We start from the raw sequence: 23,457 nt of genomic DNA, 5'->3' as shown, positions 1-23,457 counted from the left end.
GGACTTCCTGGGACAAGCTTCCCCACCCCCGCGCCACACCTCTCCGTCATGCTGCGCAGGCGCCGTTGAGCAGACAGCTTGACGGGTGTGAGTGCGCAAGCGTGTTTGATCCATCATCCAGGCCTTCGGGCTGTTTCCGACGGGTGTTCGCAGGGGGTCCAGCCGTCAGAGACTACAGACCTGGGCTCTGCTGGCGCCATGGGCAGCGGCTGCCGTATCGAATGCATATTCTTCAGCGAGTTCCACCCCACGCTGGGACCCAAGATCACCTATCAGGTGCCATCCGGGCTCGCGGGGCTGGGGGCAGAGGGGGACGGGGAGAGGGACGCTCTCGCGAGCTCAAGCAGGGTGCCTGGAAGCAGTGGATTCCCGTGCCCCGTGCTGTACGCAGTCACACCACTCCTTCATTCACGGAGGATCATTAACCGAGAGAATACTCAGACCCAGGTCCCAGGCTCCCAGTGTTGGGGAGCAAACAAACATCCCATAGACAGTGACTGTGAGAAATCGGGCTGTGGGGACCCAGAGGAGGTATCAGTTCCCAAGAGACGCAGGGATGCGCGGTCCTACAGTATCCCTGGATGCTTAGGAATTTAGATGGAGGCGAGTGTGTGCCAGGTAGGGGAAACAGCATATGCAAAAGACGGGAGGCAGGTGAGAACCTGGAGTGTGTTTGGAAACACAAAGGAGTAGTAGGCCTGGGTGGATGGGAGAGAGGTGAAACGCTGGACAAGAAGGCTTAGTCCTTGGGGGTCCCCCAAGGTATTATGCCTAGTCCCAAGGTCCACTAAGGGGCCTCTTGCCACTCCGCTTCCCAGGTCCCTGAAGACTTCATCTCGCGGGAGCTGTTTGACACAGTCCAAGTGTACATCATCACCAAGCCAGAGCTGCAGAACAAGCTTATCACTGTGTGAGGCCCTAGTGGGGAAGGCGGGGGATGTCCCAGGAGGAGAGGACAAGTTTGGGAGCAGAAAGAACCTGACTCTGTTCCCACCTGTTCCCCCCATCCAGCACAGCCATGGAGAAGAAACTGATCGGCTGTCCTGTCTGCATCGAGCACAAGAAGTACAGCCGCAATGCCCTGCTCTTCAACCTAGGCTTCGTGTGTGATGCTCAGGCTAAGACCTGTGCCCTTGAGCCCATCGTCAAAAAGCTGGCTGGCTACCTGACCACACTGGAGGTCTGCAACACAATGGGCTTGAGTGGATGGGCAGGCAGACAAATGTTTCCAAAGCCCTCCAGACCTAGGAATCTGCCAGGGCAGGATGCTGGCCAGGGGTCCCAGGGTGTGCCCACCATGTTGTCCATGCTCCATTCAGCTAGAGAGCAGCTTCGTGTCAACAGAGGAGAGCAAGCAGAAGTTGGTGCCCATCATGACCATCTTGCTGGAGGAGCTAAATGCCTCAGGCCGGTGTACTCTGCCCATCGGTATGGCCCAGCCTTTGCAAGGACAGCAAAGGGGTAGAGGAAGAATAGGAACATAGCAGGGGAAGGCAAGCCCAGCCATGGACAAGACTAATGAACAAATTGGTGGCCAATAAATAGCCATGAGCTGGCTTGATGATGTCCAAGGTCCAGTGCATGTTAGGATTTAGGATTTGGAGGCCATGCTCCATGTTCCTTGCGCATATTCCTTTCCCTCTCTGGACCTATCTCTTCTTCCTTGAAAGGGGAAGATTTGGGGCACCTGCCTGCCTCAGTCAGTAGAGCATGTGAGTCTTGATCTGAGGGTCGTAAGTTCAGGCCCCACATTAGGCATAGAGTTTAAAGTAGAGGGGAAGGGGGAGACTGGCCCTACCCAGAGCTACCCATCTCCATCAAGGGCTTCTGGGAGGACCGGAGGGTAATTGAGGGCCTCTTAAAGGACATAACACTGAAGATATGGGTGGGTCCCCTGCAGATGAGTCCAACACCATCCACTTGAAGGTGATTGAGCAGCGGCCTGACCCTCCTGTGGCCCAGGAGTATGACGTGCCTGTCTTTACCAAAGACAAGGAGGATTTCTTCAACTCACAGTGGGACCTCACCACACAACAGGTGTGCTAGCCCTCCCTGGGTATCATCATATAGAGCTGGCCACAGTCCTGGCCTCATCCCATCCCCGCTGACCCTGCCCTGCCCTGCCCAGATCCTGCCCTACATTGACGGCTTCCGCCATGTCCAAAAGATCTCAGCAGAGGCAGATGTGGAGTTAAACCTGGTGCGCATTGCCATCCAGAACTTGCTGTAAGTGGGGCAACAGTCACAGTCAGGACAGGGTTGCTAGCCAGGAAAGAGCCCCGGGACCCTGAGTGTGGGGGCTGGGAAGGCATGGCCCTCAGAAGCTGAACACAACTATCTCCCCCAGGTATTATGGTGTTGTGACACTGGTGTCCATCCTCCAGGTAGGTGAGTCTGGGGTCTGGTTAAGCAGAGAGTGGATCATGTGGCTTGGCCAGACTGGGGCTGTGTCAGACTTCCAAGCCCCTCACTGAGCCCCCTGTGCCTCCTGCTACCTTCCAGTATTCCAATGTGTACTGCCCGACACCCAAGGTCCAGGACCTGGTAGATGACAAGTCCCTGCAGGAAGCGTGTTTATCCTATGTGACCAAGCAAGGTAGTGGCGGGCTCTCGGGGTGGCCATCTTGGGGAGGGCAGAGCTACAAGCAGATCTGACCCCTGGTGCCCACAGGGCACAAGAGGGCCAGTCTCCGGGATGTGTTCCAGCTGTACTGCAGCCTGAGCCCTGGCACTACTGTGAGAGACCTCATTGGCCGCCACCCCCAGCAGCTGCAACGCGTTGATGAACGGTCAGAAGGGGATTCCCAGGGACATGAGGGGTTTGCCTGAAGGCAGATACTCTATATCTCTCTGGAGCCCCGGGTTAGAGAGGAATCAGGAGATTCCCAGTGAGCAGAATAATGTGGCACTGCTAGTCCAGGCAGGCTTTCTGGAGATGATGTGTTTGGAGGCCAGTCTGGTCACTGAGACAAAATGGGAAGGGAGACTGCAGGAAAGAGTTGGCCTGGCTGGAGGAACTCCTGGCCAGGGCATCATCCCCCTCTCCCTCAACCCCACCCCAGGAAGCTTATCCAGTTTGGGCTTATGAAGAACCTCATCCGACGACTACAGAAGTATCCTGTGCGGGTGTCTCGGGAGGAGCGGAGCCATCCTGCCCGACTTTACACAGGCTGCCACAGCTACGATGAAATCTGTTGCAAAACAGGTGGGAGCAGGCAGCTCAGCTAAGGTTGGGGCAGGGCAGGGTGGTCAAGTCATGGTTACTCACCTCACCTGCACTGTCCCAAATAGGCATGAGCTACCATGAGCTTGATGAACGGCTGGAAAATGACCCCAACATCATCATCTGCTGGAAGTGAGACTGGGGTGGCCTGGTCTAGGCACATGGCTGTGGCTACTCTGTCCTGCTAAGCCTTGCCTGGTACATGAGGGCTAGACCAGTAGACTAGTCCATATTGTCTCAAGGTTGACCCTCACTTCTGTGAATAAAATCACCCATTTCAACCTGTCTTTATTGAGTACCGCCTCTAAACCAGCCATTGGAGGACTGCAGTGAAATAGCCGGGGTCCTGGCACCCTGGTGCGCCATCTGGTGGGCAAGACTGGCTATGGACAGTAAATGTGCAGGGTAATTATAAACTGAAATAACAGCCAGAAAGAAACAATCAGGAAGCTGTGATGAAGAATGACTTGGGGTGGGAGCTGGGGCTGTCCTGGATTAAATGGGCAAGGAAGGCCTCGCTGAGGTGACTTGAACTGAGGCCTGAAGGAGGAAGAGTATTCCAGGCAGAGGGAACAGGTGCAAAGTAAAAGCAACTTTAGGATGTATGAGGAACCTGGGGCATCTGGGTGGCTCAGGTGGTGGCGGCTCAGCCGGTTAAGCTTTCGACTTCAGGTCATGATCTCACGGTTGGTGGGTTGGAGCCCTGCATCACGCTTTCTGCTGTCAGCAGGAGCCTGCTTCAGATCCTCTGTATCCCTCTCTCTCTGCTTCTCCCCCGCCTCAAAAATAAATAAACATTAAAAAAAAAAAAAAAATGTGTAAGGAACCCAAGAGAGGCCCACGGGGCTGAAACATGGGAAGCAATGGGGAGAGGGACAACAGATGAAGTACTGAGGTAAGGAAGGGGCAAGACCTTAATACTACAGAATTGCTGATAAGCTGCTTTGGACATTATTTCGAGGACTAGAAGCGTCCACAGAGTCACCTAGAAAAAGACTACAGCAGTTACTTCATGACATGTGCTGGCAGCCTGCTAGGCTAGAATGGAGAGACGTGGGCACTGGGCAGTACTTGAGGGGATAGAGCCAACAGGTGGAGTCGGGCAGGAGACATACTGGAGCCAGGAAACCACGCAGAAGCGGTACAGCTGAGGTAGAGTTGCTGCAGGAAGAGCTGGTGGGGGCGAGGTGACCCCATCCCCGTGCGGGTCGATTTGATGTCCTAGGAGGAAGCCTAGGCCACCCGAGTCCGGTACTCAGGGCAGACCCGTGAGCCGCAGGCGGTGAAGGAGAAAGTTCTGGGAGTCCAAAGAGGGCTAACTGCAGCCGGAAAAGCGAGGTGGACGGGGGCGGGGCCGGAGCCTGCGCAGCGCGCGCAGGCGCTGGACTAACCGTTTCCATGGCGGCGCGGACCCACGCGCCCCAACCACTCCGCAACGGCTGTATCCAAGACGTCGACCCTGCGAGTCGCGGTCGTCCTCGAGAGTTTCAGCACCCTCACTTCAGCGTCGGCTGCTGCCCAGGGTCAGCTGAATCCTGCCTTCCCGCTCTCGGTCCCCGGCCACAACATGGGCGACCTGGAGCTGCTACTGCCGGGGGAGGCTGCCGTGCTGGTGCGGGGGTTGCGCAGCTTCCCGCTGCGCGAGATGGGATCCGGAGGGTGAGGCAGCTGGATCAGGGTCAGGAGGAGTTTTGGGGTCAGAATCCTTGAATGGGGGACTACAGGCCTGACACTGGGGGGGAAGGGTACCCGGTGTGGAAGAGCCTCCAGGTGAGAAGACAAAGCTCAAGTTAGGGGATGTATGGTCCTGAGCCCTCTCTGGCCCCTTGGGATCAGGTTAGGCTTCAATAGGACCCGGCCCTCACTCCACTCCTAATGCACATATGTGCACCCAAATGCACATACACCCCTGCTCTCTGGGACAGATGGAACCAGCAGCATGAGAACTTGGAGAAGCTGAACATGCAGGCCATCCTTGATGCTACAGCCAGCCAGGGCGAGCCCATCCAGGAGCTGCTGGTCACCCATGGGAAGGTATGCTGGGGCCACAAACAGGGTTCCTGCCTTCCTACCACCTTCCACACCACCACTCTACTGCTCAAGAGTACCCTGGGTGCCTGTGCTTCCCTCTGGCTGGTACACTTGTCTTCCCCAAGGGAAAAGAGAGGAGTGCGTTGCACATTTGACTTTGCACCCCTTTGGACAAGACCCTGGCACACCAGGCCAAGTGTGAGGTGTGGGTTGATTTGGAAGATAGTCATGGATCATACAACAACCTAGGCTGTGGGGGGAGGGCCTAAGTTCTAAAGACATCCTTGAATAGTCTGTCAGGCCAGAGGGGGCCCTCACTGAAAAGGGGGGGGGGCTTTGGCATGGAAGGAGGCACCCTTACTAACTTGAGAGAGGAGTTGGAAATCAGGGATCAACCTGGCTGGAACATGAGCCAGGAGGTGGCTGGAATAAGTGACCTGAGATATCACTTGACAAAAAGCTTCCTCTGTGAAGAAAAGGTGGACCCCCCCCCCAATGGGGGTGAGGGTAGAAGACTAGGAAACTGCAGGGCCCAGAGTAAGAGTGAGGTCAAGACACACCAGAACTTTGGAAGGCCAGAGGACAGAGACAAGAAGAGAGAGGGCATGAGCAGGAGAGCCAGCCTGAGGGAAGGTCTGGATAGAGGTAGAGGGGACAAGGGTGTAGGTGCAGGGTGGAGCAAGGCAGCCTAGGGATAAAACAAGAGCCAATAAGAAGCATGGAGGATGTCCCCAGAGAGATTTTGAGGGCAGCTAGAAATGAAGGTCTAAGGTGCCGGAGAGAGGTTGGGAAGGTGCCTACGAGGAGAATCTAGGAGCCCAGAAGAGTTTGAGGAGAGTTGGGCTGGGCTGAGCCAGGGATGGGAGCATTAACAGGCCAAGGTAGGCCTACTTCATCCGTCCTTCCCCTCCCCCTCAAAGATCCTGACGCTAGTTGAGGAGCTGATTGCAGTGGAGATGTGGAAGCAGAAGGTGTTTCCTGTGCTGTGCAGACTGGAGGACTTCAAGCCCCAGAACACTTTTCCCATATACATGGTGGTGAGCTGGGTTCCTGGGTCATATCCTGCCCATGCCTGTAGAGGGCCCTGGACTAGAGAAGAGAGATGGTAATAGCATCCTTCCTTCAGTATCCCCAGGCTCTGTCCTCTTTCTCTGACAGGTACACCATGAGGCCTCCATCATCAACCTTCTGGAGACAGTATTCTTCCACAAGGTGAGGCATCAGCCCTGCCCACTGGCTACTGCTCCCAGCAAGGGAGGAAGGTTGTGTCTATGTGGAAAGAGCATCAGAGACAGAATGTTTCCCATCTGCCTGCCTCTCAGGAGGTGTGTGAGTCAGCAGAGGACGCTGTCTTGGACTTGATAGACTACTGCCACCGAAAACTGACTCTACTCGTGGCCCGGAGTAGCCGTGGTGGCCCTCCTGAAGAGGAGGAGTGCCAGTCCAGCACCCCCATGCAGGTAGGCTGAGGTTCCCTAGGGGTGTCAATGGCTAGATCAGGCTCTTTTGAGGCCTGGGCAGCAGGGGGTGGCCCAGCTTGAGCACCATGTCGCCCCCCAGGAGCTGCAGAAGCAGGCAGAGCTGATGGAGTTTGAGATCGCATCGAAGGCCCTCTCAGTGCTGCGCTACATTACAGACTGTGTGGACAGGTGGGCAGCTCTGCCAGGCCTGGGACCTTCAGTGGAAGGCTGAGAGCCTGGGCCTTTAGCTTCTGTTCGCTTCTCTCCACCACCACTCCTAGCCTTTCCTTGAGCACCTTGAACCGCATGCTCAGTACCCACAACTTGCCCTGCCTCCTGGTTGAACTGCTGGAGCACAATCCGTGGAGCCGGCGGGAAGGAGGTAAACTCTCCCTGAACTGCCTAAGCCCCAGCTCACTGCTTCCAGAACATCCTCCAGGATTTATGGGTATGGGCAGATTGCACACACAGGCAGACAAACTCTGCCCATTAGCCCATAGAGGATACCAGGATGCCTCACCCAAGATGGGCTTCGACCTGGGCTCCGCAGCAGGCAAGGCCTGTGTGTCTACTACCAAGGACTCCCCTGCTCTGGAGCAAGCAGCACCCCCTCCTGGGCAAGTCGTGCACTTGGGCAGCACCCCAGCCCATGCAGCTGTCTGACTCAGAGTGTGCGACACCTGCTCCCAGTGCACTGGTTCTTCTCCCCAGGCAAGCTGCAGCAATTTGAGGGTGGCCGTTGGCAGACAGTGGCCCCCTCAGAGCAGCAAAAGCTGAGCAAGTTGGATGGGCAGGTGTGGATTGCCCTGTACAACCTGCTACTGAGCCACGAAGCCCGGGCCCGCTACTGCCTCACCAGCTTTGCCAAGGGACAGCTACTCAAGGTGGGGAACTCCTCCTGCATTGGTACCACACCATTCCACCCCATCCCACCCCTGCTGTTTATCACTGTCCACCTACATCAGCCCCAGTCCTCTTTCCAGACCTCGGACCTCAGGTGATGAAGCAGCTAGTGGCACAAGGTCCCCACACGCACCTCAACCCAGCACAGCCTAGGCCCTCTCTGGTCAGCACCACTTCACACTGGCCTCCCCCGGATTCCCTTGCAGCTTCAGGCCTTCCTCACAGACACACTGGTCGACCAGCTTCCCAACCTGGCAGGCCTGCAGGGCTTCCTGGCCCAGCTGGCCCTGACTGAAACCCAGCCCCCTAAGAAGGACCTGGTGTTGGAACAGGTAGGAACTAGAAAGTTAGTTGCTCAGGACCACTGTCCACTTTGCCAGCTCCTCCCTGACACTTTCCACTTCTCTCCCTCAGATCCCAGAAATCTGGGAGCGGCTAGAGAGAGAGAACAGAGGCAAGTGGCAGGCTATTGCCAAGTACCAGCTGCGGCATGTATTCAGCCCCTCAGAGCAAGACCTGCGGCTGCAGGCACGAAGGTGTGGCCTGCTGAGTGGGCAGAAGGGGTGGGAGACACAAAGAGGGCATGGACACAGGCAGCGGTGCTCTTGTGCCCCCAATGGCCAGGCCCAACCAGGCTTTCCTGACCTCTTTCCTAGATGGGCTGAGACCTACAGGCTGGACGTGCTAGAGGCAATAGCTCCAGAGCGGCCCCGCTGTGCCTACTGCAGTGCAGAGGCCTCCAAACGCTGCTCGCGATGCCAGAATGAATGGTATTGCTGCAGGTGAGGGTATTATAGGACCTTGGACTCCTAAGCCACACTTCCATACCCCCCACAAGCACTGCATGCTCACCGGCCCACCTGCCTGCAGGGAGTGCCAAGTCAAGCACTGGGAGAAGCATGGAAAGGCTTGTGTCTTGGCAGCCCAAGGTGACAGAGCCAAGTGAAGGCCACAGCCGCTAAGGGCCACCCACCCATGCGGTACAACCCACTCAGAATGTGCCCTGGACCTCAGGATCTCAGCCTAGCATCTGCCAGAGCCCCAGCTTCCCAGGTGGTGAGCACAGCGGGGAAGGGTACAGCTGCCGCCCCATCTCCCCCAGTAAAGCGCTCCCCACTTCCTGCCCTACCCAGCGGGTAGGCTGAGGGCGCTGCCTCAGCAAGCAGGAGGCCTGGGCGGGGGCAAAGGCAAGGGCCGGATGTGGGGACCCTGTTGGTCTAGCACAGTAAAGCTGGCCTCTAGAAAGTCTGTCTCCGAGTGGCCTTTTGCGGTGGTCGTCGTCGTCGTCGTCGTCAGCAGGAGGGAGGTTGCTCCCAGGATGCGTGGAGAAAAGGAAAAGGAGGGCGGGGACTCTGAGAGAGCATGCCCAACCCCGCGCCCTCGCCGCCCCATTCCGCCTGTGGGCCAACACGGCCGGAGCGCCCAGGTTTCCTTTGCACCGCTCGTCCCCGTTCTCTCCCGCCGCCCTGCCGGGATCCCGGGGGCGGCGCCGAATCCGGGTCCGCCCCGCGGCCCCGCCCGCCCCGCGCTCGCTCGCTCGCGCCGACAGCCGGCGGGAGTCCGGGCGCGACCCGGCCATGTCCACGAAACCTGAGCTCATTGAACTGAGGGAACTGGAACCCGCGCGGCGCGCGGGCCCCGGCCGCACCCGGCTGGAGCGTGCCAACGCGCTGCGCATCGCGCCGGGCACCGCGCGTAATCCGGCACGGCAGCTGGTCGCGGGCCGCGGCCACCACTTCCAGCCCGCGGGGCCTGCCACACACACGTGGTGCGACCTCTGCGGCGACTTCATCTTGGGCGTCGTGCGCAAGGGCCTGCAGTGCGCGCGTGAGTAGCAGCCCCGCGCGCTGGCAAGAGCGAAAAGGGCGGCCAATGGGCAGCGCCGTCGCTGCGTATCAAGTCGCAAAGGAGGGGGTCGGAAGGGTTGGTTCCGGCGAGCAAGGTCCGCGAGCAAGGTCCGTTACCTTTGCCCGGTCGTGTAAGAGTGCAGGCAGGTAGATGGTTTATATCCTTATCTTATTCCATCTGCATTAGGGGCACAGTTGGGCAGAGGCGGCTGCCTATGAATAACGGTGCCGATCTCAAGCTTTTTATCTAATTTTTAAAAATGTTTTAATATATTTTTGAGAGAGAGCGCGAGCGGGGGAGGTGCAGAGAGAGGGAGGGAGAGAGTTCCGAAGCAGGCTCTGCGCTAACAGCAGAGACCCAGTCGCTGGGCTGGAACTCACAAACTGTGAGATCATGACCAGAGCCAAAGTCGGAAGCTCAACCGACTGAGCAACCCGGACACCTTCAAACTCTTTTTCTGTAAAGTGACTTGGTTCTTCTTGAGAAAGGGTTTGTGCTGACCATTCTCTAAGTCCATGTTCCTAGGCCTGCCCTTTCCCAAAGATTCACTCACTAGGTCCCCCTCGAAAATCTCTGGAATGAGGGGAATTTACCTACCTATGGGATGGGGACAGGGAAAAAGTACCGTGGGTGGGCCCTCTGCAAGCAGGAATTTTGAGCAATACCTATTGCAGCCCCAGTCAACCAGGTGCTAAAACATGAAACACAACCACACACCAGCGGTCCTTCTGCCCTCCCAGGAATCACCAGCAAGCAGAGGTTGCTGCCCCGCTGGCTATACACCAGCTAGAATCGGTTGGGATTTTACAGCCCTCCAAGCCCCTGTGCCTGGACCTCAGACCTGTGGAATCTATCACGGGGAGTGTATCAGCAATTTAAAAACAAAACAAAACAGATCATTCCAGTTGGCAGCCTGGGTTGCGAATCACTGCTCTGGACCATTTAGGGACTTAGAGAAGGTGTCCCAAGCCTTTGTAGGCACGGAGACTCTCTCAGTTCAAGAGTCTGTCCTGAACACCAGAGTTGTGACAGAATACCAAGTGTGAGCAAGGGCTGAGATATTGCAATGTTCCCAAGGAGAAATGAAGTGGTCACAAAGATAAAATCCAGGACAATTTTGGGTGTGTGTCAGAAGCAAAAACAAGGGAGGAATCAAGGGTAAGTGGGATTTTTTTTTTTTTAACCTCAAACTGGGAGAGTAGCAATTTTTGCTGAGTTGAGGAGCTCTGGTGAGGGGAGAGAGGGAAGTGGAAGAAGAGTTGTTTTGGCCATGTTGGGTTGACACGGGGTTTGATCTGAGGAGGGAAGTCAGCAGTGGGAGCCTTGGATCTGGGGTAGGTGAGTGTATACAGAGCAGGACAGTGATCAGTACTGAACTGAATCTCAGACACGCTGCCCATTAGATCTGGGAGTTGAGACAGAACCAAAGGAGCTGAGCAGAAGCTGCAGAAAAATGGGAGGAAAACCTGAGTAGTGGGAAGCCCAAGGGGATCAAGCATCAAATGATGCTGAGGAGGTGAGGATGGAGAAGGGACCTGGCATTCGACTGTGCACAGGTTGCTGAGGACCCTAACCAGGGCCGTTTCCTGGAGGGAGGGGCAAGCCTCACTGGAATGGATACAGGAGAGAGTGAAGGTGAGGAATTAGAGTGTATGCAGACTAATGTTAGTTTTGGTGTGAGGGGTGTAGAGACAGGTGACAGGGGAACAAGAGTTAAGAGATTTTGGTTTTTTTCCCATCAGGTAAATGGGCGGAGGTAGGGTGTTGACAATGCGGAAGGGGGAAGTTCTACCCTAGGTGCTAGAGATAAAACTGTTTAACAGGCCTGGATCCGTAACCGCCTGAGGCCTTCTCACCAGTTTCCAGACACCCGGGGACCAATACTGGAATCTATATAGCAGCGGAGGGCAAAGGGACCTAAGATAAGGCCGGTCATGTAGGGCCTGGCGGGCAACGGCTTTCATCCCGGGGTTTCTCTTCCGTCCCCCGGAAAGTTTCTCTGAACTGGATCTGGGGCTCCGCCGCCTCACAGCCAGACCTCTCTGCAGATTGCAAGTTCACCTGCCACTACCGTTGCCGCGCGCTCATCAGCCTGGACTGCTGCGGGCCCCGGGACCTGGGCTGGGAACCTGCGCTGGAGCGGGACACCAACGTGGTGAGCGCGGGGCTGGGGGGAAAGGCGGGGCTTCACGGGAAAGGCGTGAAGACCAGCGGGCCAAATTACAGGAGTTGCCTAGGACCGCTCAATGAATGGTCTAACAGCGGGTGTCCCCGCGGTAGAGAGTGCTAATTCTGCGCGCGGGCTCGAAGGGGTTCCGGGGAAGCTGACTCCGAGCGAACTGCCGGGAATCGCCTTGTCTCCGCGCCCACTCAATTTCCGCACCTTCGCGCATCCGCATCCGGTCTTGAGGCCACGCTGGTGCACATGCGCACAGGCGCCGACTTGTTTCCCAAGAGAGGTGGGGTCTGCGAGGCGGAGTTAAGCTGAGCTGCCTGGGCTATGAGGTCATTCCTGGGGGCGTGGCGTGTATGACCCCGCCCTTCGATGTTCCTCCCCCAATGAGGCAAGAGCCAGATCCTAGCCGTCTACGTTTCAGTGTTAACGGTCGCGGCGCGAACCCATATCCCGGCGCACGCGCACACGCACCTGGGGCGGTGGTTGGAGGCTACCAGCGCACTGGGTTCAGGGAGCTGGCTGGCGGGCGCGGCGATGGGCGAGGCGGATGCGGGGACGCCTTCTTTCGAGATGACCTGGAGCAGCACGGCAAGCAGTGGCTACTGCAGCCAGGAGGATTCGGACTCGGAGCTTGAGCAGTACTTCACGGCGCGTACCTCGCTGGCACGCAGGCCGCGTCGGGACCAGGTGGGGGCCGGGGTTGCGGGCGGCGGGCTGGTGACGATCGCTGGGACCCTGCCCCTCCCCGCTAAATTGCCGGCTCGAGTTTTTGGGCGGGGATTCCAGACCGCCCGGGGCCAGCCCTCGGAACTTTGTGCGGGGCTCTCAGCGCCTTGATGCCGGGTGCCGAGGCCTTGTCTCTGTCACAGACCGGTTGAACCAGGGGAAGCAGCTACATGGCTTGGGGCAGACTCGGGGCGGGCATTATCCACCTATGACTAAAGCCGACTGCGCAGTCTGGACTAGAACCTCGATTTCAGCGTTGGGACGCCCCTACCTCCTCTCTGGGAGATGGGGGCGGGGATGGGAGGAAGTGGAAGGGGAGGTGTCCTCGCCTGGAACTGGGAAGTGTGTTTAGGAAAGAGAGGCAAAGGAAGTTTCGGGCCTCTCCATTTGCAATCCTGGACGGAGCCAACTGAGTCCCCACCTCTTACCAGTCTGTCCTGTCACCAGCTGCTGGAACGCGGAGAATTCTGGAGTGGACCTGGCTGGAGTGCTCATTTCAGCAGCACATAGACTAAAATTGGTGTGGATCTGGAAGAAAGGCATTTGGGAATGGATGGGAAAGAAGCCTAGTTCTGGACTGGACTATAAGCAAACGGGAGCATTTTATCCACACGAAGTGGGGCAGGCTAGATTGTAAAAGGCCCAGAGGAGGAGTTAAGAGAGGTAGGGGTTATTAATCCAGGACTGTAAGATGTGCTGGAGCTGCTGTTCCTCTCCAGGCCTCCAAGGTGTTCCCATTGTCAGAAACCTCTGTGCTGTGTGCCATAAGTGTGACTGCCAAACTCAGATAACTATTCTGGAGCGAGTACACCTCAGGGGAGCACCCTGGACAGAGTGTCAGGAAAGAGAGATGGGGACCGTAAAGCCCAGAATACCTAGCAACAATGGGGCACAATTCCTTACATGAGCCACAAAAAGAGACTTGTGGGTGATTTTTTAGATGAAAATTGTATACTCTTTAGATTAAATTTTACTCAAAAGTTCAGCCCAGAGCTTGGGTGCAAGGTTTGAGTGTGGATCCTGTCTGTCACTCAGGCTTGAGGCATTTTTCATTGTGAAATAGTGAGAAAACCACAAGACACCAATTGAAAAGGAGGCTGGGGAGTCCCAAATTATATGTAAAATAAAAACCATCAGTCACTATGGAGGCAGAGTGGAGGATGGGTCACTGTAGTGCAGGAGAAGGGAAATTCCATGGTCCTGTTGTGCACACCTCTGGGATGGCTGTTAGAATCGTCCAACGGGGGCCCCTGGGTGGCTCGGTTGAGCGTTGGGCTCTTGATTTCAGCTTAGGTTGTGATCATGATCCCAGGGTTGTGGGATCAAGCTCCACGTGGGACTCCATGTTGAGCATGAAGCCTGTTTAAGATTCTCTCTCTCTCCCTCTGCCCCTGTCCCCTACTCTCTCTCTCTCTCTCTCTCTCAAAAAAAAAAAAAAAAAAAAAAAGAATCCTCCAGTGGGAAGCTTTGGAAGTGGAAAAAGAAACTTTTCTTCCTCTAGAATCCTAGTAGGACAGTGCAGTGCATCCAGTCCAGGTCTCTTGTTTTATGAGTAGAGATATTAAGGGAGGTTCACTTGGAGAGGAGAAGGGGCTAGAACATAGGTCACTGCACCGCATTCCAGGGCTCCTGGCTAAACCAGGAAGGGAAGAGGAAGGAGCAAGTGTTCTTACCCTCAGGCTGGAGCTCAGAACTGTCACAAGCGAGGGAAATAAGTTGGTGCCATCTCTGTGCCCCCCCAGAATTCTCTTCCTTCTTGCCCTGGTACTGGAGTCTGCTCAGCTTTCCTCCTGCCCTTAACACCCTCCCATCCAGATACTCCTTCCTATTGGGTCACTCCTTCCTGTCCCAAGCCCTCTCTTCGGGCCTGAACAAACACATCCACCCTTTATTCCCGGGCTCTAGCCTTCATTTTGCCCCCCAGATCTCCTTTTCCCAAGGCCCACACCATTTGTTCTTTACCAGTCTTAGAGGGTTTCTCCTTGTCTCCAGTAAGATTTCTGCTACAGTTTTCCCTTCTTAGTGCTTTCCTCCATCCAGGAGATTTTTTGAAACTTGGGGGAGCAAATAGGCTTCAGTTCCCACCCCTCCCCCTATACCTTTTTCCTGTGAGACCCCAGCCTCAGTCCTCAGTGCCACATACATACTGGTAGGTTTTAGGTAGAGAGCATAGTGCTATAAAACTGTTCTAGGTGAAGAGCACCCTACCCTCTCATCTGTCCACCCTATTTGTCCCCATCAGATGGTTTAAGCTTAGGGGCTCCAAGGCAGCAGTCAGGGAGAAGCCTGCCTCTCCTGAGCTTAGAGCTGGGTACAAGGTTATTCTACAGGAGACCAGCTGTAAAAACTCCCCTGGGAGAAAGCATTGGTCAGCAGTGATCTCAGCTGTGTCTGTGACACTTCCATTCCAACCAAGACCTGACGTCAACAGGAAGTAAGGCTGATGCAATGGAACCAGGGAGTTTGGTAGAAAAAAGTTAATTCAGAGCTCTGGCTGCCCTGGTCCATACTCCACCCTTCTGACAAGAATGCAGCCCCTGGGGGTGCCTGGATGGCGCAGTTGGTTAAGCGTCCGACTTCAGCCAGGTCACGATCTCGCAGTCCGTGAGTTCGAGCCCCGCGTCAGGCTCTGGGCTGATGGCTTGGAGCCTGTTTCCGATTCTGTGTCTCCCTCTCTCTCTGCCCCTCCCCCGTTCATGCTCTGTCTCTCTCTGTCCCAAAAATAAAAAATAAAAAAAAAAAAAACGTTGAGGAAAAAAAAAAAAAAAGAATGCAGCCCCTGGAGGAGTGGGGGAAGGGCTGAGTGGTAGAGCTAAAAATCTTTGGGCTAAACCTCCAGATAGGAGGAAGGAGGTGCAGAAACCTACCTGCTTGGCACTTGTGGCTTTACCAGGAGGCAGATTGGAGCCTGGCCTGAAGCTGCCTTTTGTGCAGTTTGGGTCAAGATCAAATCACACTGAGGTTTCCTCACTGTGTGTGAGACCTGCAGGGCTGGCCCCAAGTCCTCCATCAGGGGGTGTTAACATTGTAGAAGTTGCCCTTATCCTTGTACTCACAGCTGGCTGGGCTCCTGGTATGTGCCAGTCCCCATACCTCTTGCCCTGCGGTCATGGCCCTTTGCCAGGGCAAAGTGGTCTCCTTTCTCCAGGACCCCACCTAACTAGGGTGCTGGAATCAGGCTGTGCAGTTGAAAGGTGGTTTTGCTGTCAACAAGAATCCCACATCTTTTCCTGGCCCCTGGCCTTTTATCTTCAGTTGTCTTGGTTTTAAGGTATCCTCAGGGCCTCACTCAGTGCTGAAGAGGCCCCATGTAGGCGGCATAAAGAAGCCACATGATTGCCTTTGCTGTGTCCATCCATAGCATGCAAAACCAGGAGCAGTGATGGGTTCTTCTCGTCAGGACTCAAGCTTTGTAGTCAATTTTCAAAGGCTGTCCCAGAGGCTGTTTTTCAAAGCAGCCAACCTGGATTCTCCTCCCTGTCTGTGACATGCATTGCAGTGGGATGGGTTCTTTTAGGGCCCTATGTCCACCCTGGCCCATCTTTCAGGACGAGCCTGTGGAGTGGGAGACACCTGACCTTTCTCAGGCTGAAACTGAGCAGAAGATCAAGGAGTACAATAGCCAGATCAACAGCAACCTCTTCATGAGCCTGGTGAGTTGATAGCCAGGGGAAGGTATGTGGGGAGAGGCAGGAACCCGACTATGTGCCTGATTCCCAAAAGGTCACAGCTAAGGTATCCTTGGCTGGGCTTAAGCAGTGATTTATTCTCACCCAGCCTAGCCCCAAGTGGACTGGTGGTGTCCATATCTGTTCCATCTCACCTGGAACCTAGCCATGGTTTGATTTCTCCTCTTCAGAACAAGGATGGCTCCTACACAGGCTTCATCAAGGTTCAACTGAAGCTGGTGCGCCCTGTCTCGGTGCCCTCCAGCAAGAAGCCACCCTCCTTGCAGGCTGCCCAGCGGGGCCCAGGACGGGGCACAGCTGTGAGGCGCCGCACCTCCTTCTACTTGCCCAAAGATGCCGTCAAGCACCTGCATGTGTTGTCACGCACACGGGCACGCGAGGTCATTGAGGCCCTACTGCGCAAGTTCTTAGTGGTGGATGACCCCCGCAAGTTTGCACTCTTTGAGCGGGCTGAACGCCATGGCCAAGGTGGGCTTCCCACTCCACCCTGCTGTATGAGAGTATATATTCATGCATCATGTGTGAGGGTGTGAGTGGGCTGGGCCTGACTAATCAAATACTCTTTTCTCCCTGCCTGGCCCTCAGTGTACCTCCGGAAGCTATCAGATGATGAGCAACCCCTGCGGCTGCGGCTCCTTGCAGGGCCCAGCGAGAAGGCCCTAAGCTTTGTCCTCAAAGAGAATGACTCTGGGGAGGTAAATGTGAGTACACAGCCCTCTTTAGTTTCTTGGTTGTCACTGGGTAGGGCTAGTAGGTTGCAGCAGCAACCTGGAAGGAGGAATAGGGCTGCAGAAAAAGCCCTACAAAGCCTCTCCAGGAGTATGTGAGCCTTGTAGCTAAACTGAAGACTTCCAGGCCACTCACAGGCCTCTCCCAAGAGGCCAGGAAGAATTGTCTTGGTGGTCTGCTCTTCTCTGTTGTGGAAAGTCCTCAGGAGATGGAGGAATCCATGGCAGTGTAGTGATCCCAAGTGAGATCAAAGCCACACAGATGGGCCCAGGATGTCATGGAGGCTCCCTATTCAGGCATTAGGACTTTTTACCTGGAAGCTTTCTGGCTCCAAAATATTGAGTCTGTGGAGTAGTATTAGAGTCAGAGTGTGGGAATGGGGGAACATCTAATTTGGTTGCCTGTCTTCGAGGTGTCTTCGACTGCCCTGCTTTGTGGGGCCCATCTTCTATACAGACTATTGTCAAGAACCCTAACACAGACCATTCAGGCAAGAACCTAACATTAGAAAGCCCCATCCTAGCTCTGTGATGTGATTGGTGCTCTTCTCTGGGGAGGGCCTGCTGATTTGGCCATGCCTGCTGCATCCTGTGTCCCCCTCTCCACCTGCAGTGGGATGCCTTTAGCATGCCTGAGCTACACAACTTCTTGCGCATCCTGCAGCGGGAGGAAGAGGAACACCTCCGCCAAATCCTGCAAAAGTACTCCTATTGCCGTCAGAAGATCCAGGAGGCCCTGCACGCCTGCCCCCTGGGGTGACCTCTTGTACCCCTGGGTGAAAGGAGGAGAGTAGGCAGCGCCGAGGGCGTGCCGTGTGAGTGTGACAGGGCCCGTGTGGCCTGAAGAATGAGTGTGCATGGAGGCCCTCTCTTACAGGGGGAATGAGCCCAGAGAACAGCAAAGGAGCTGGCCCCCTGTGTCCACCCACAAGTATAGCAGAACATGGCTCTGCATTCTTCTGCCCTTTGTGTAGTGGGCCATGGTGGGCCAGGGTTGCCCTGGGAAGCTGCTCTAGGCTTGCAGCAGGGATAGAGCAGACAGAAGTCTCCTTAATTCGTGTCTCAGATACTAGAATCTTGGAGACCCTACAAACAGAATAGGTCGTGTTTTCAGGGATGAGGGCCTTCATCTATGGGGAAAAGTCGTATGTTTTGGGTCTTGGATGGGGTGTCAGGACAGCCCTATTGGAGCCAAGGGCAGGTGTTCGAGGTAAGACAGGCATCGGGAAAGAGGCTAGGTTTTCCTCTGCAGTGGCCTCTGTCTCCTCACACACACTGGGGTCAGGAAATGCTGGCTCATGGTGCAGAAACAGTGCCTCAGTGCCTCCTCCAAGGAGGATGTCCCTAGGCCAGGGTCTGTGTGAGTGTGGGCACTGGTCCAGGTCCATGCCTTGTTTGCCAGTCAGAGCGAGGGTCTTTCCCTCAGTTATTTTTGATGATGTGTGAGAATGTATGTAATATTTTGTGGCCTCAGCTGCATGCCTCCTGTGGGGAAGGGGGTGGGGGTAACAGTCATCATCAGGGCCTGGGGCCTGAGAGAAGTGGCTGAATAAAGATTGAAGAATTCTGCTTTTAAACTCTTTATTATGGGCCCTCAACTGCAGTTGCTCCTCACGCCAGTGGCTTCCAAGGGTGATGGACAGGCTCACAGAGCACCTTCTCAAAGTCACCATGTAACCAATTTGTGAAGGGTATGGGGTATGAATATTTACTGTCATCACTCACCACCCTGGGGCTCAGGTTGTGGTAGGGGCAACAATATAAGCTAGAATTTAGGGAATCCACATGCCTCCCAACACACACACACACACACACACACACACACACACACACACAGAGCTGCTGGGGGCGTTTTCACTAAGTATTTACTGAGCTACTGCTGTAGACCAAACGCTGCTCATGGTACCCAAGGTCCAGCTGTTAATTCTTGCCTTCGTGGAGCATGCCTTCTAGTGGCTTTGGAAAGAACACTAAATTAGAAGTTCTTCAGACCTGAACGTAGCCATACATGTGGCCAATTATTTAATTTTCTTTAGGTATGGTTTCTTCTCCAAATGCCACAGTGGTGATAACAGAAATGGTGTGGGAATAAAATGAGACCAGATGGGCAATGCGCGGCCTGGCCTGGGACACTCCTAAAGCGCTGGTTGCGGGGAAGCCGGTGGTTGGGCAGGCCCGCTGGACCTGACCTCTGGGGTCGGGAACGTCGGAGCCGCCATACAAGCAAAAACCAGGAGGACCCAGCCTCCACATTACTGGGTGGGAGCTGTCCCTGCTGGAGAGAGCGTGGCCTGCTGGGACCTGACGTCTCGCGGTGCCTACTGGGATGCCTAGCTTCCGAGAGCGGCTATTGGTCCCGCCCCGCGGACCGACGAGAGAAGCAGCCAATCAGAGAAGGCAGCGTGCGGAAGCGGAAGTGAGGTTTCCGTGGAGACAGCGAGCCTGCGGAAGGCGGCGGCGGAAGCACCTGCGGGAGAAGGCTGAGGCAGGGTATGGTGCCTCCGACGGCCCTGTGAGAGCGAAGCTGCCGCGGGGCTCGCCATGCGCCGGCGGCCCTGACATGGGCGCCAGTGGCTCCAAAGCTCGGGGCCTGTGGCCCTTCGCCTCGGGGGCGGGGGGCGGCGGCCCGGAGTCAGCAGTCGCTGAGCAAGCTTTGGTGCGGCCGCGAGGCCGAGTCGTGCCCCCCTTCGTATTCACGCGCCGCGGGTAAGGGCGCGGGTTCCGCCTCGGGGAGACAGGCGGGCGGCTGGGCGCCCCGAGTCACAGGGAGCTCCAGCCGGAACCAGGAGAAGTCCCATGTTTTGGACCCCCGTGGGAGCAAGGGATGGGAAAAGCAGGGCAATAGGCTCCTGGCGACCTGGCTGCTCTGAAGGTCTCCCTAGGGGAAGAGGCTTGTCCGTGGGTAGGCCCTCTGTACTGTTAACTTGAGATAGGGTCTCCCTGAGACTTGAGGGTTTCTTTTCATCCCTTCCAGCCTAGCCTGCAAGTTGAAGGCTCCTAGGCTCCCTCTCCCCCAGTTCTGAGGGAAGACTAACCCTCTGATTTGGCTGTTTCCGTTACCTACCGTGGTGGCATTGGACCTCTGAGGGTAGGTAGTAGCTAGGAAAGTAGGACTGGGTCCTAGTGTTGAGAATGGAGCCTGGGAAAAAGACCCTCACTCAGGTATGTTCTTCAGATCTAGAGCACTGACCTTCCCTCTTTTTCCATGGGTCCAAACAGGAGCGCTAGATTGGCCTGGCCCTGGTGGGTCCGGGGAAATGGTACTTAGGTGATGCTGGAGATTTGGCTGTAGATACTAGGGAGACTGAACAGTGGTAGTTTGGCTAGACCAGCCATTTGGGGGTGGGTGGGGAGGATTCAGACTTTTTCCCTTTAGGTTCCCACCTAGCTCAGGTATCTGCCATCTCAGGTTGACCCAGGGCCAGTAGTATCTTCTGGAGTGAGACACATGCCCAGGCCATCATGCTTCGCCCACCTTGGGTGAAAGCAAGGGCCTGATGTTGGAATGGCCACTTTTGCTGAACAAACCAGTGATGAGAACTGGCCTTGGCTGCCTTGACAACGTGCTCTGATATGATGTCTCTTCCTGAGGCCTGACAGAGTAGCACTGGCTACCACCCCATTCGCTTCTAGTAGACCCCGTACCCTTCAGGCATATTATCCTCTCTTCCTCCCATCAAGGTTGTTCCTCCCCATTTGGAGGCGGGCATGCTTCCTTGTAGTCTGGTCATTTGCCATGACTGGGTGTGGGGCTCCAGCCCAGCCTGTTCCCTCTCTCTCTACACAGCTCCATGTTCTATGATGAGGATGGGGATCTGGCTCACGAGTTCTACGAGGAGACAATCGTCACTAAGAATGGGCAGAAGCGGGCCAAGCTGAGGCGGGTCCATAAGAACCTGATTCCTCAGGTGAGAGGCTGGGGCAGTGGTCATTGAGCCTATGCTGAGTGTGTGGAGGTAGACCCAGATGGGGTCTGCTGTCATGGTGGGAGCTCTTGAGGGAGGAGCTGGCCCTCACTAGCCTCTGTTTCCGTGGCAGGGCATCGTGAAGCTGGATCCTCCCCGCATCCACGTGGATTTTCCTGTGATCCTCTATGAGGTGTGAGCCTGGGGAGTGGCAGGCGTAAACACTCCCTACCCCAGCAAGAAACCCCCAGGCTCAAGGTGTGGCTTCCATTAAGGAACCTAAGCTGGGGCCACAACCCTGAATAAACTGCATTGGCCTGGAACCTTCAGCTGTGAGCGGGGCAGTCCTGCAGTGTTGGTCGGGTGTTGGTTTGTATGTGGACAAGAGGTGGCTGGCGGCTGGTGAGGGCTAATGGCAGAGTTACCAGCCCACCTTCCCCAGCAATCCCTACAAGGAGCATGGCAGGGCATATGCTGGTCAGGAATGCCTGGTTCTTGCACCCTTGCCTGGCCTGTTTTCTTCCAAGCTTGCCTAGGGCCCAGCCCTGCTAAGGGTTACAGCACTTTACAAGCAAGGTCTGCCTTCTTCCAGCCCCTGGGCTGCAGGAGCTGTACGCAAGCGGGAACTTCCCTTCCCTCATTTCCCTTACCCCCTTGTTGGAGCATTTCAGCCGTTTGCTACCTCGATTCCTCCTGTGTTGGACAGAGGCTGGGGGCAGTGCAAGCCTGATTCTTCCTGTCTACCTGCGCATCTATTCCCACTCCCAGACGGATGGACAGTTTGCCAGCTGTTAATAGATGGGACTGGTATAGGAGGATACTCCCTCCACCCAGGGCTGGGCTGATCCCTCCCCACTGCAACTACTTGTTGCCCCCACACACATCCCAGTTGAGAGGGCCTAAGATGGGATCACGAAGGGCTATGGATGCCTGTGCCTATGGGGAGTTGTACCAACCCATCTACTTTGTCTAATCCTCCATGCCTTTGTACCAGCCCCACACAAACCCCTGCCATTGGGTGACCATCCGCCACCCATTGGTGAGGAACAGCACCCTAGGGCTGGTGCCAATAGCTATAAGGAGCCCATCACCCCTTTCCCTAAGTATACCCATCCCTCAGGATCAGTCAAGGGAAGGTATTGGAGCCCCTGGGTAAGGACAGAAAGGAGAGATCAACCATAAAGGAATACTTAAAATGTGAAAGTTTGTAAATAGTTTAGTCCATGATGTTGGGGCAGAGTCTGATTTCTACATCGAAATGATTTTTTTTTTTAATTCCTTACTGTGCAAGCTCTGTGCTTTTAAGAGTGTGGGAAATGGCTTGGGAAGGGTGGCCCCTAATCTAAGAAGAAGACTGTTGTGTTATTTGTTTAGTTTCAATAAAATTATTTGTAGACCCTGCATACGAGTGGTATCCGCTGTGATATCCAGTGTCTAGACCACCACCTGGGTTCTGTGGGTAGGCCTGGGCCACTCTGGTGACCCATCTTTATCATCAAGGCTCAAGGTAAGCCTGAGCCCAGCCCGTGGTCATCCCAGCTGTAACCAGCAGGTGGCAGTGTATTCACATAGACCTCACTGCAGACCCCCTCAGAATGGAGGGACATTTTCACCTATTGTGTTTAATAGGTAGGGACCCCTGGAATTGGAAGGCTTTGGGGTGCTTCACTAGGGATTGGCCCTACCTGCTTGACCTGAGGTGAGAGCGTGACCCCAAGTAGTTCTGGAACAGCTGTCCTGCCCCCAGGAGTGTGAGCTGACCCCACATGAGGTCATAGCATGAGCCATCTTAGGTCCACCCATCCTAGGTGGACAGCAATCAGATGGGTGCCACCATGCCCTTGGCCTACCACCAGGCTCTGTAGCCCAAACCTACCTGCTTCCTCCCAGGACTAGTTGTGGATACCACCAGGAGAGTGGGCTTGGGGTTTCTGTTCCAGCAGGCAGAACTCTGCCACCTAGTACTTCCTCTGTTCCCTGCTGACCCTGTGTTCTCACCTGCAGCTGCCCCCTGTGGACATTCGGCTCGCACTTCTCAGGCCCTGAGAAGTGGTTCTCCGCTAGGTTTAGCCCTTGGCCGTCAGCCCAACTTCCAGCTAGGGAGGAGGGAGATCAGGGACACAGGCTTCTGGGTCTGGGGAGTTGGCCTGCCAGTCTTTTGGAGGCTTAAACTTGTCTGGAGCAGGATCATCCTGTGCAGCCTGGACTTTGTAGTCCTTCTTTGGGCACCTTCCCACTTTCTTGATAAGACGTCAGACTTTGTCCCCCTTACTGCCCCCAGGGCCAGGGTTCTGCCATGCCAGATGGCATCCCATCACCCATCACCACTGTCCTAGTGTGGGGGAACTCCCTGTGTTGGGCCTTCCCCAGCTGACCCCAATGCTAGAAACAATGGGGGTCAGGGCAGTGCTTCCCCACTCCCTTCCACTGGGCTGTGCTCACTTCCTTCCTGCTGGCTGCCTGAGGAAGTGTCCCTGCCCTGGGACAGTCTGGTTTGGCCTTTGTTTCCCCAGGGGCCCCCACCATTGCAGCTTCCAAGGCTTGTGTCCCTTGTGGAGCCAGCACAATGGTACAGGGACACACCCTCCCCTGCCCTGTCATGGACTCCTTGGTCCTCCGGCAGACTCCAGGGTGTGTACCCAATTCCCCCAGTTGCCCAGGCTTACACAGCCTTCTGTTAGAAGAGAGGCCCGGGCACTGGAGAGGTGGGCCAGTAGGGTGAGTGGGGGTAGGCTCAGGGTGATTTGAGGGTATGCAGACTTGTCCAC

At 55.7% G+C, this 23,457-nt stretch overlaps 4 protein-coding genes across 13 annotated transcripts; all 4 read left to right on the top strand.

Annotated features, from left to right (window-relative positions):
- The first annotated feature begins 22 nt into the window (after positions 1-22).
- On the top strand, positions 23-3,504 carry NPRL2 (NPR2 like, GATOR1 complex subunit). The gene is made up of 11 exons (XM_042979020.1): positions 23-276; positions 819-910; positions 1,012-1,180; positions 1,320-1,428; positions 1,901-2,037; positions 2,129-2,226; positions 2,348-2,384; positions 2,503-2,596; positions 2,672-2,789; positions 3,063-3,205; positions 3,292-3,504. The coding sequence occupies exons 1-11, from the start codon at positions 199-201 to the stop codon at positions 3,357-3,359; spliced, it is 1,143 nt and encodes a 380-aa protein (XP_042834954.1). The 5' UTR covers positions 23-198; the 3' UTR covers positions 3,360-3,504.
- A 1,084-nt stretch (positions 3,505-4,588) lies between these two features.
- Positions 4,589-8,862, top strand: ZMYND10 (zinc finger MYND-type containing 10). 5 transcript variants are annotated; one of them, XM_042979014.1, is made up of 12 exons: positions 4,589-4,746; positions 5,149-5,257; positions 6,175-6,291; positions 6,413-6,466; positions 6,577-6,714; positions 6,815-6,903; positions 6,996-7,096; positions 7,426-7,598; positions 7,824-7,949; positions 8,032-8,153; positions 8,274-8,399; positions 8,488-8,862. In XM_042979014.1, exons 1-12 carry the CDS (start codon positions 4,622-4,624, stop codon positions 8,561-8,563), a joined length of 1,356 nt encoding a protein of 451 aa, XP_042834948.1. In that variant the 5' UTR covers positions 4,589-4,621; the 3' UTR covers positions 8,564-8,862. The 5 variants fall into 5 exon arrangements, with proteins under 5 accessions (XP_042834948.1, XP_042834947.1, XP_042834949.1 ...); XM_042979013.1 differs by having other exon boundaries at positions 6,791-6,903; XM_042979015.1 differs by having other exon boundaries at positions 4,656-4,835; positions 6,791-6,903.
- A 314-nt stretch (positions 8,863-9,176) lies between these two features.
- RASSF1 (Ras association domain family member 1) lies at positions 9,177-18,361 on the top strand. Of its 6 annotated transcripts, none has more exons than XM_007088574.3 (7): positions 9,594-9,611; positions 11,514-11,620; positions 12,063-12,328; positions 15,916-16,020; positions 16,227-16,524; positions 16,642-16,751; positions 17,398-18,361. In XM_007088574.3, the coding sequence occupies exons 3-7, from the start codon at positions 12,176-12,178 to the stop codon at positions 17,542-17,544; spliced, it is 813 nt and encodes a 270-aa protein (XP_007088636.1). In that variant the 5' UTR covers positions 9,594-9,611; positions 11,514-11,620; positions 12,063-12,175; the 3' UTR covers positions 17,545-18,361. The 6 variants fall into 6 exon arrangements, with proteins under 6 accessions (XP_042834951.1, XP_007088636.1, XP_007088635.1 ...); XM_007088573.3 differs by having other exon boundaries at positions 9,596-9,611; positions 16,642-16,757; XM_042979016.1 differs by lacking the exon at positions 9,594-9,611 and adding an exon at positions 9,861-10,623 and having other exon boundaries at positions 16,642-16,757.
- Positions 18,362-19,146: 785 nt separating this feature from the next.
- TUSC2 (tumor suppressor 2, mitochondrial calcium regulator) lies at positions 19,147-22,092 on the top strand. Its single transcript, XM_042979019.1, has 3 exons — positions 19,147-19,490; positions 20,572-20,692; positions 20,823-22,092. Exons 1-3 carry the CDS (start codon positions 19,345-19,347, stop codon positions 20,886-20,888), a joined length of 333 nt encoding a protein of 110 aa, XP_042834953.1. The 5' UTR covers positions 19,147-19,344; the 3' UTR covers positions 20,889-22,092.
- Positions 22,093-23,457: the final 1,365 nt, after the last annotated feature.

The sequence above is a fragment of the Panthera tigris genome, chromosome A2 (assembly GCF_018350195.1).
Source record: "Panthera tigris isolate Pti1 chromosome A2, P.tigris_Pti1_mat1.1, whole genome shotgun sequence".
Lineage (NCBI taxonomy): Eukaryota > Metazoa > Chordata > Mammalia > Carnivora > Felidae > Panthera > Panthera tigris.
This window is presented reverse-complemented; position numbering and strand designations above follow the sequence as displayed.

Bases quoted from the DNA above. Each gene is read 5' to 3' on its own strand.
- NPRL2 (XM_042979020.1), top strand. From the start codon at position 199: ATGGGCAGCGGCTGCCGTATCGAATGCATATTCTTCAGCGAGTTCCAC. The intron at 1,181-1,319 runs GTCTGCAACACA...TGCTCCATTCAG, and splicing joins GCTACCTGACCACACTGGAG to CTAGAGAGCAGCTTCGTGTC. The intron at 2,227-2,347 runs GTAAGTGGGGCA...TATCTCCCCCAG, and splicing joins ATTGCCATCCAGAACTTGCT to GTATTATGGTGTTGTGACAC.
- ZMYND10 (XM_042979013.1), top strand. From the start codon at position 4,622: ATGGCGGCGCGGACCCACGCGCCCCAACCACTCCGCAACGGCTGTATC. The intron at 5,258-6,174 runs GTATGCTGGGGC...TCCCCCTCAAAG, and splicing joins TGCTGGTCACCCATGGGAAG to ATCCTGACGCTAGTTGAGGA. The intron at 7,950-8,031 runs GTAGGAACTAGA...TCTCTCCCTCAG, and splicing joins AGGACCTGGTGTTGGAACAG to ATCCCAGAAATCTGGGAGCG.
- RASSF1 (XM_042979016.1), top strand. From the start codon at position 10,532: ATGTTCCCAAGGAGAAATGAAGTGGTCACAAAGATAAAATCCAGGACA. The intron at 11,621-12,062 runs GTGAGCGCGGGG...TCTACGTTTCAG, and splicing joins TGGAGCGGGACACCAACGTG to TGTTAACGGTCGCGGCGCGA. The intron at 16,021-16,226 runs GTGAGTTGATAG...TCTCCTCTTCAG, and splicing joins GCAACCTCTTCATGAGCCTG to AACAAGGATGGCTCCTACAC.
- TUSC2 (XM_042979019.1), top strand. From the start codon at position 19,345: ATGGGCGCCAGTGGCTCCAAAGCTCGGGGCCTGTGGCCCTTCGCCTCG. The intron at 19,491-20,571 runs GTAAGGGCGCGG...CTCTCTACACAG, and splicing joins TTCGTATTCACGCGCCGCGG to CTCCATGTTCTATGATGAGG. The intron at 20,693-20,822 runs GTGAGAGGCTGG...TTTCCGTGGCAG, and splicing joins ATAAGAACCTGATTCCTCAG to GGCATCGTGAAGCTGGATCC.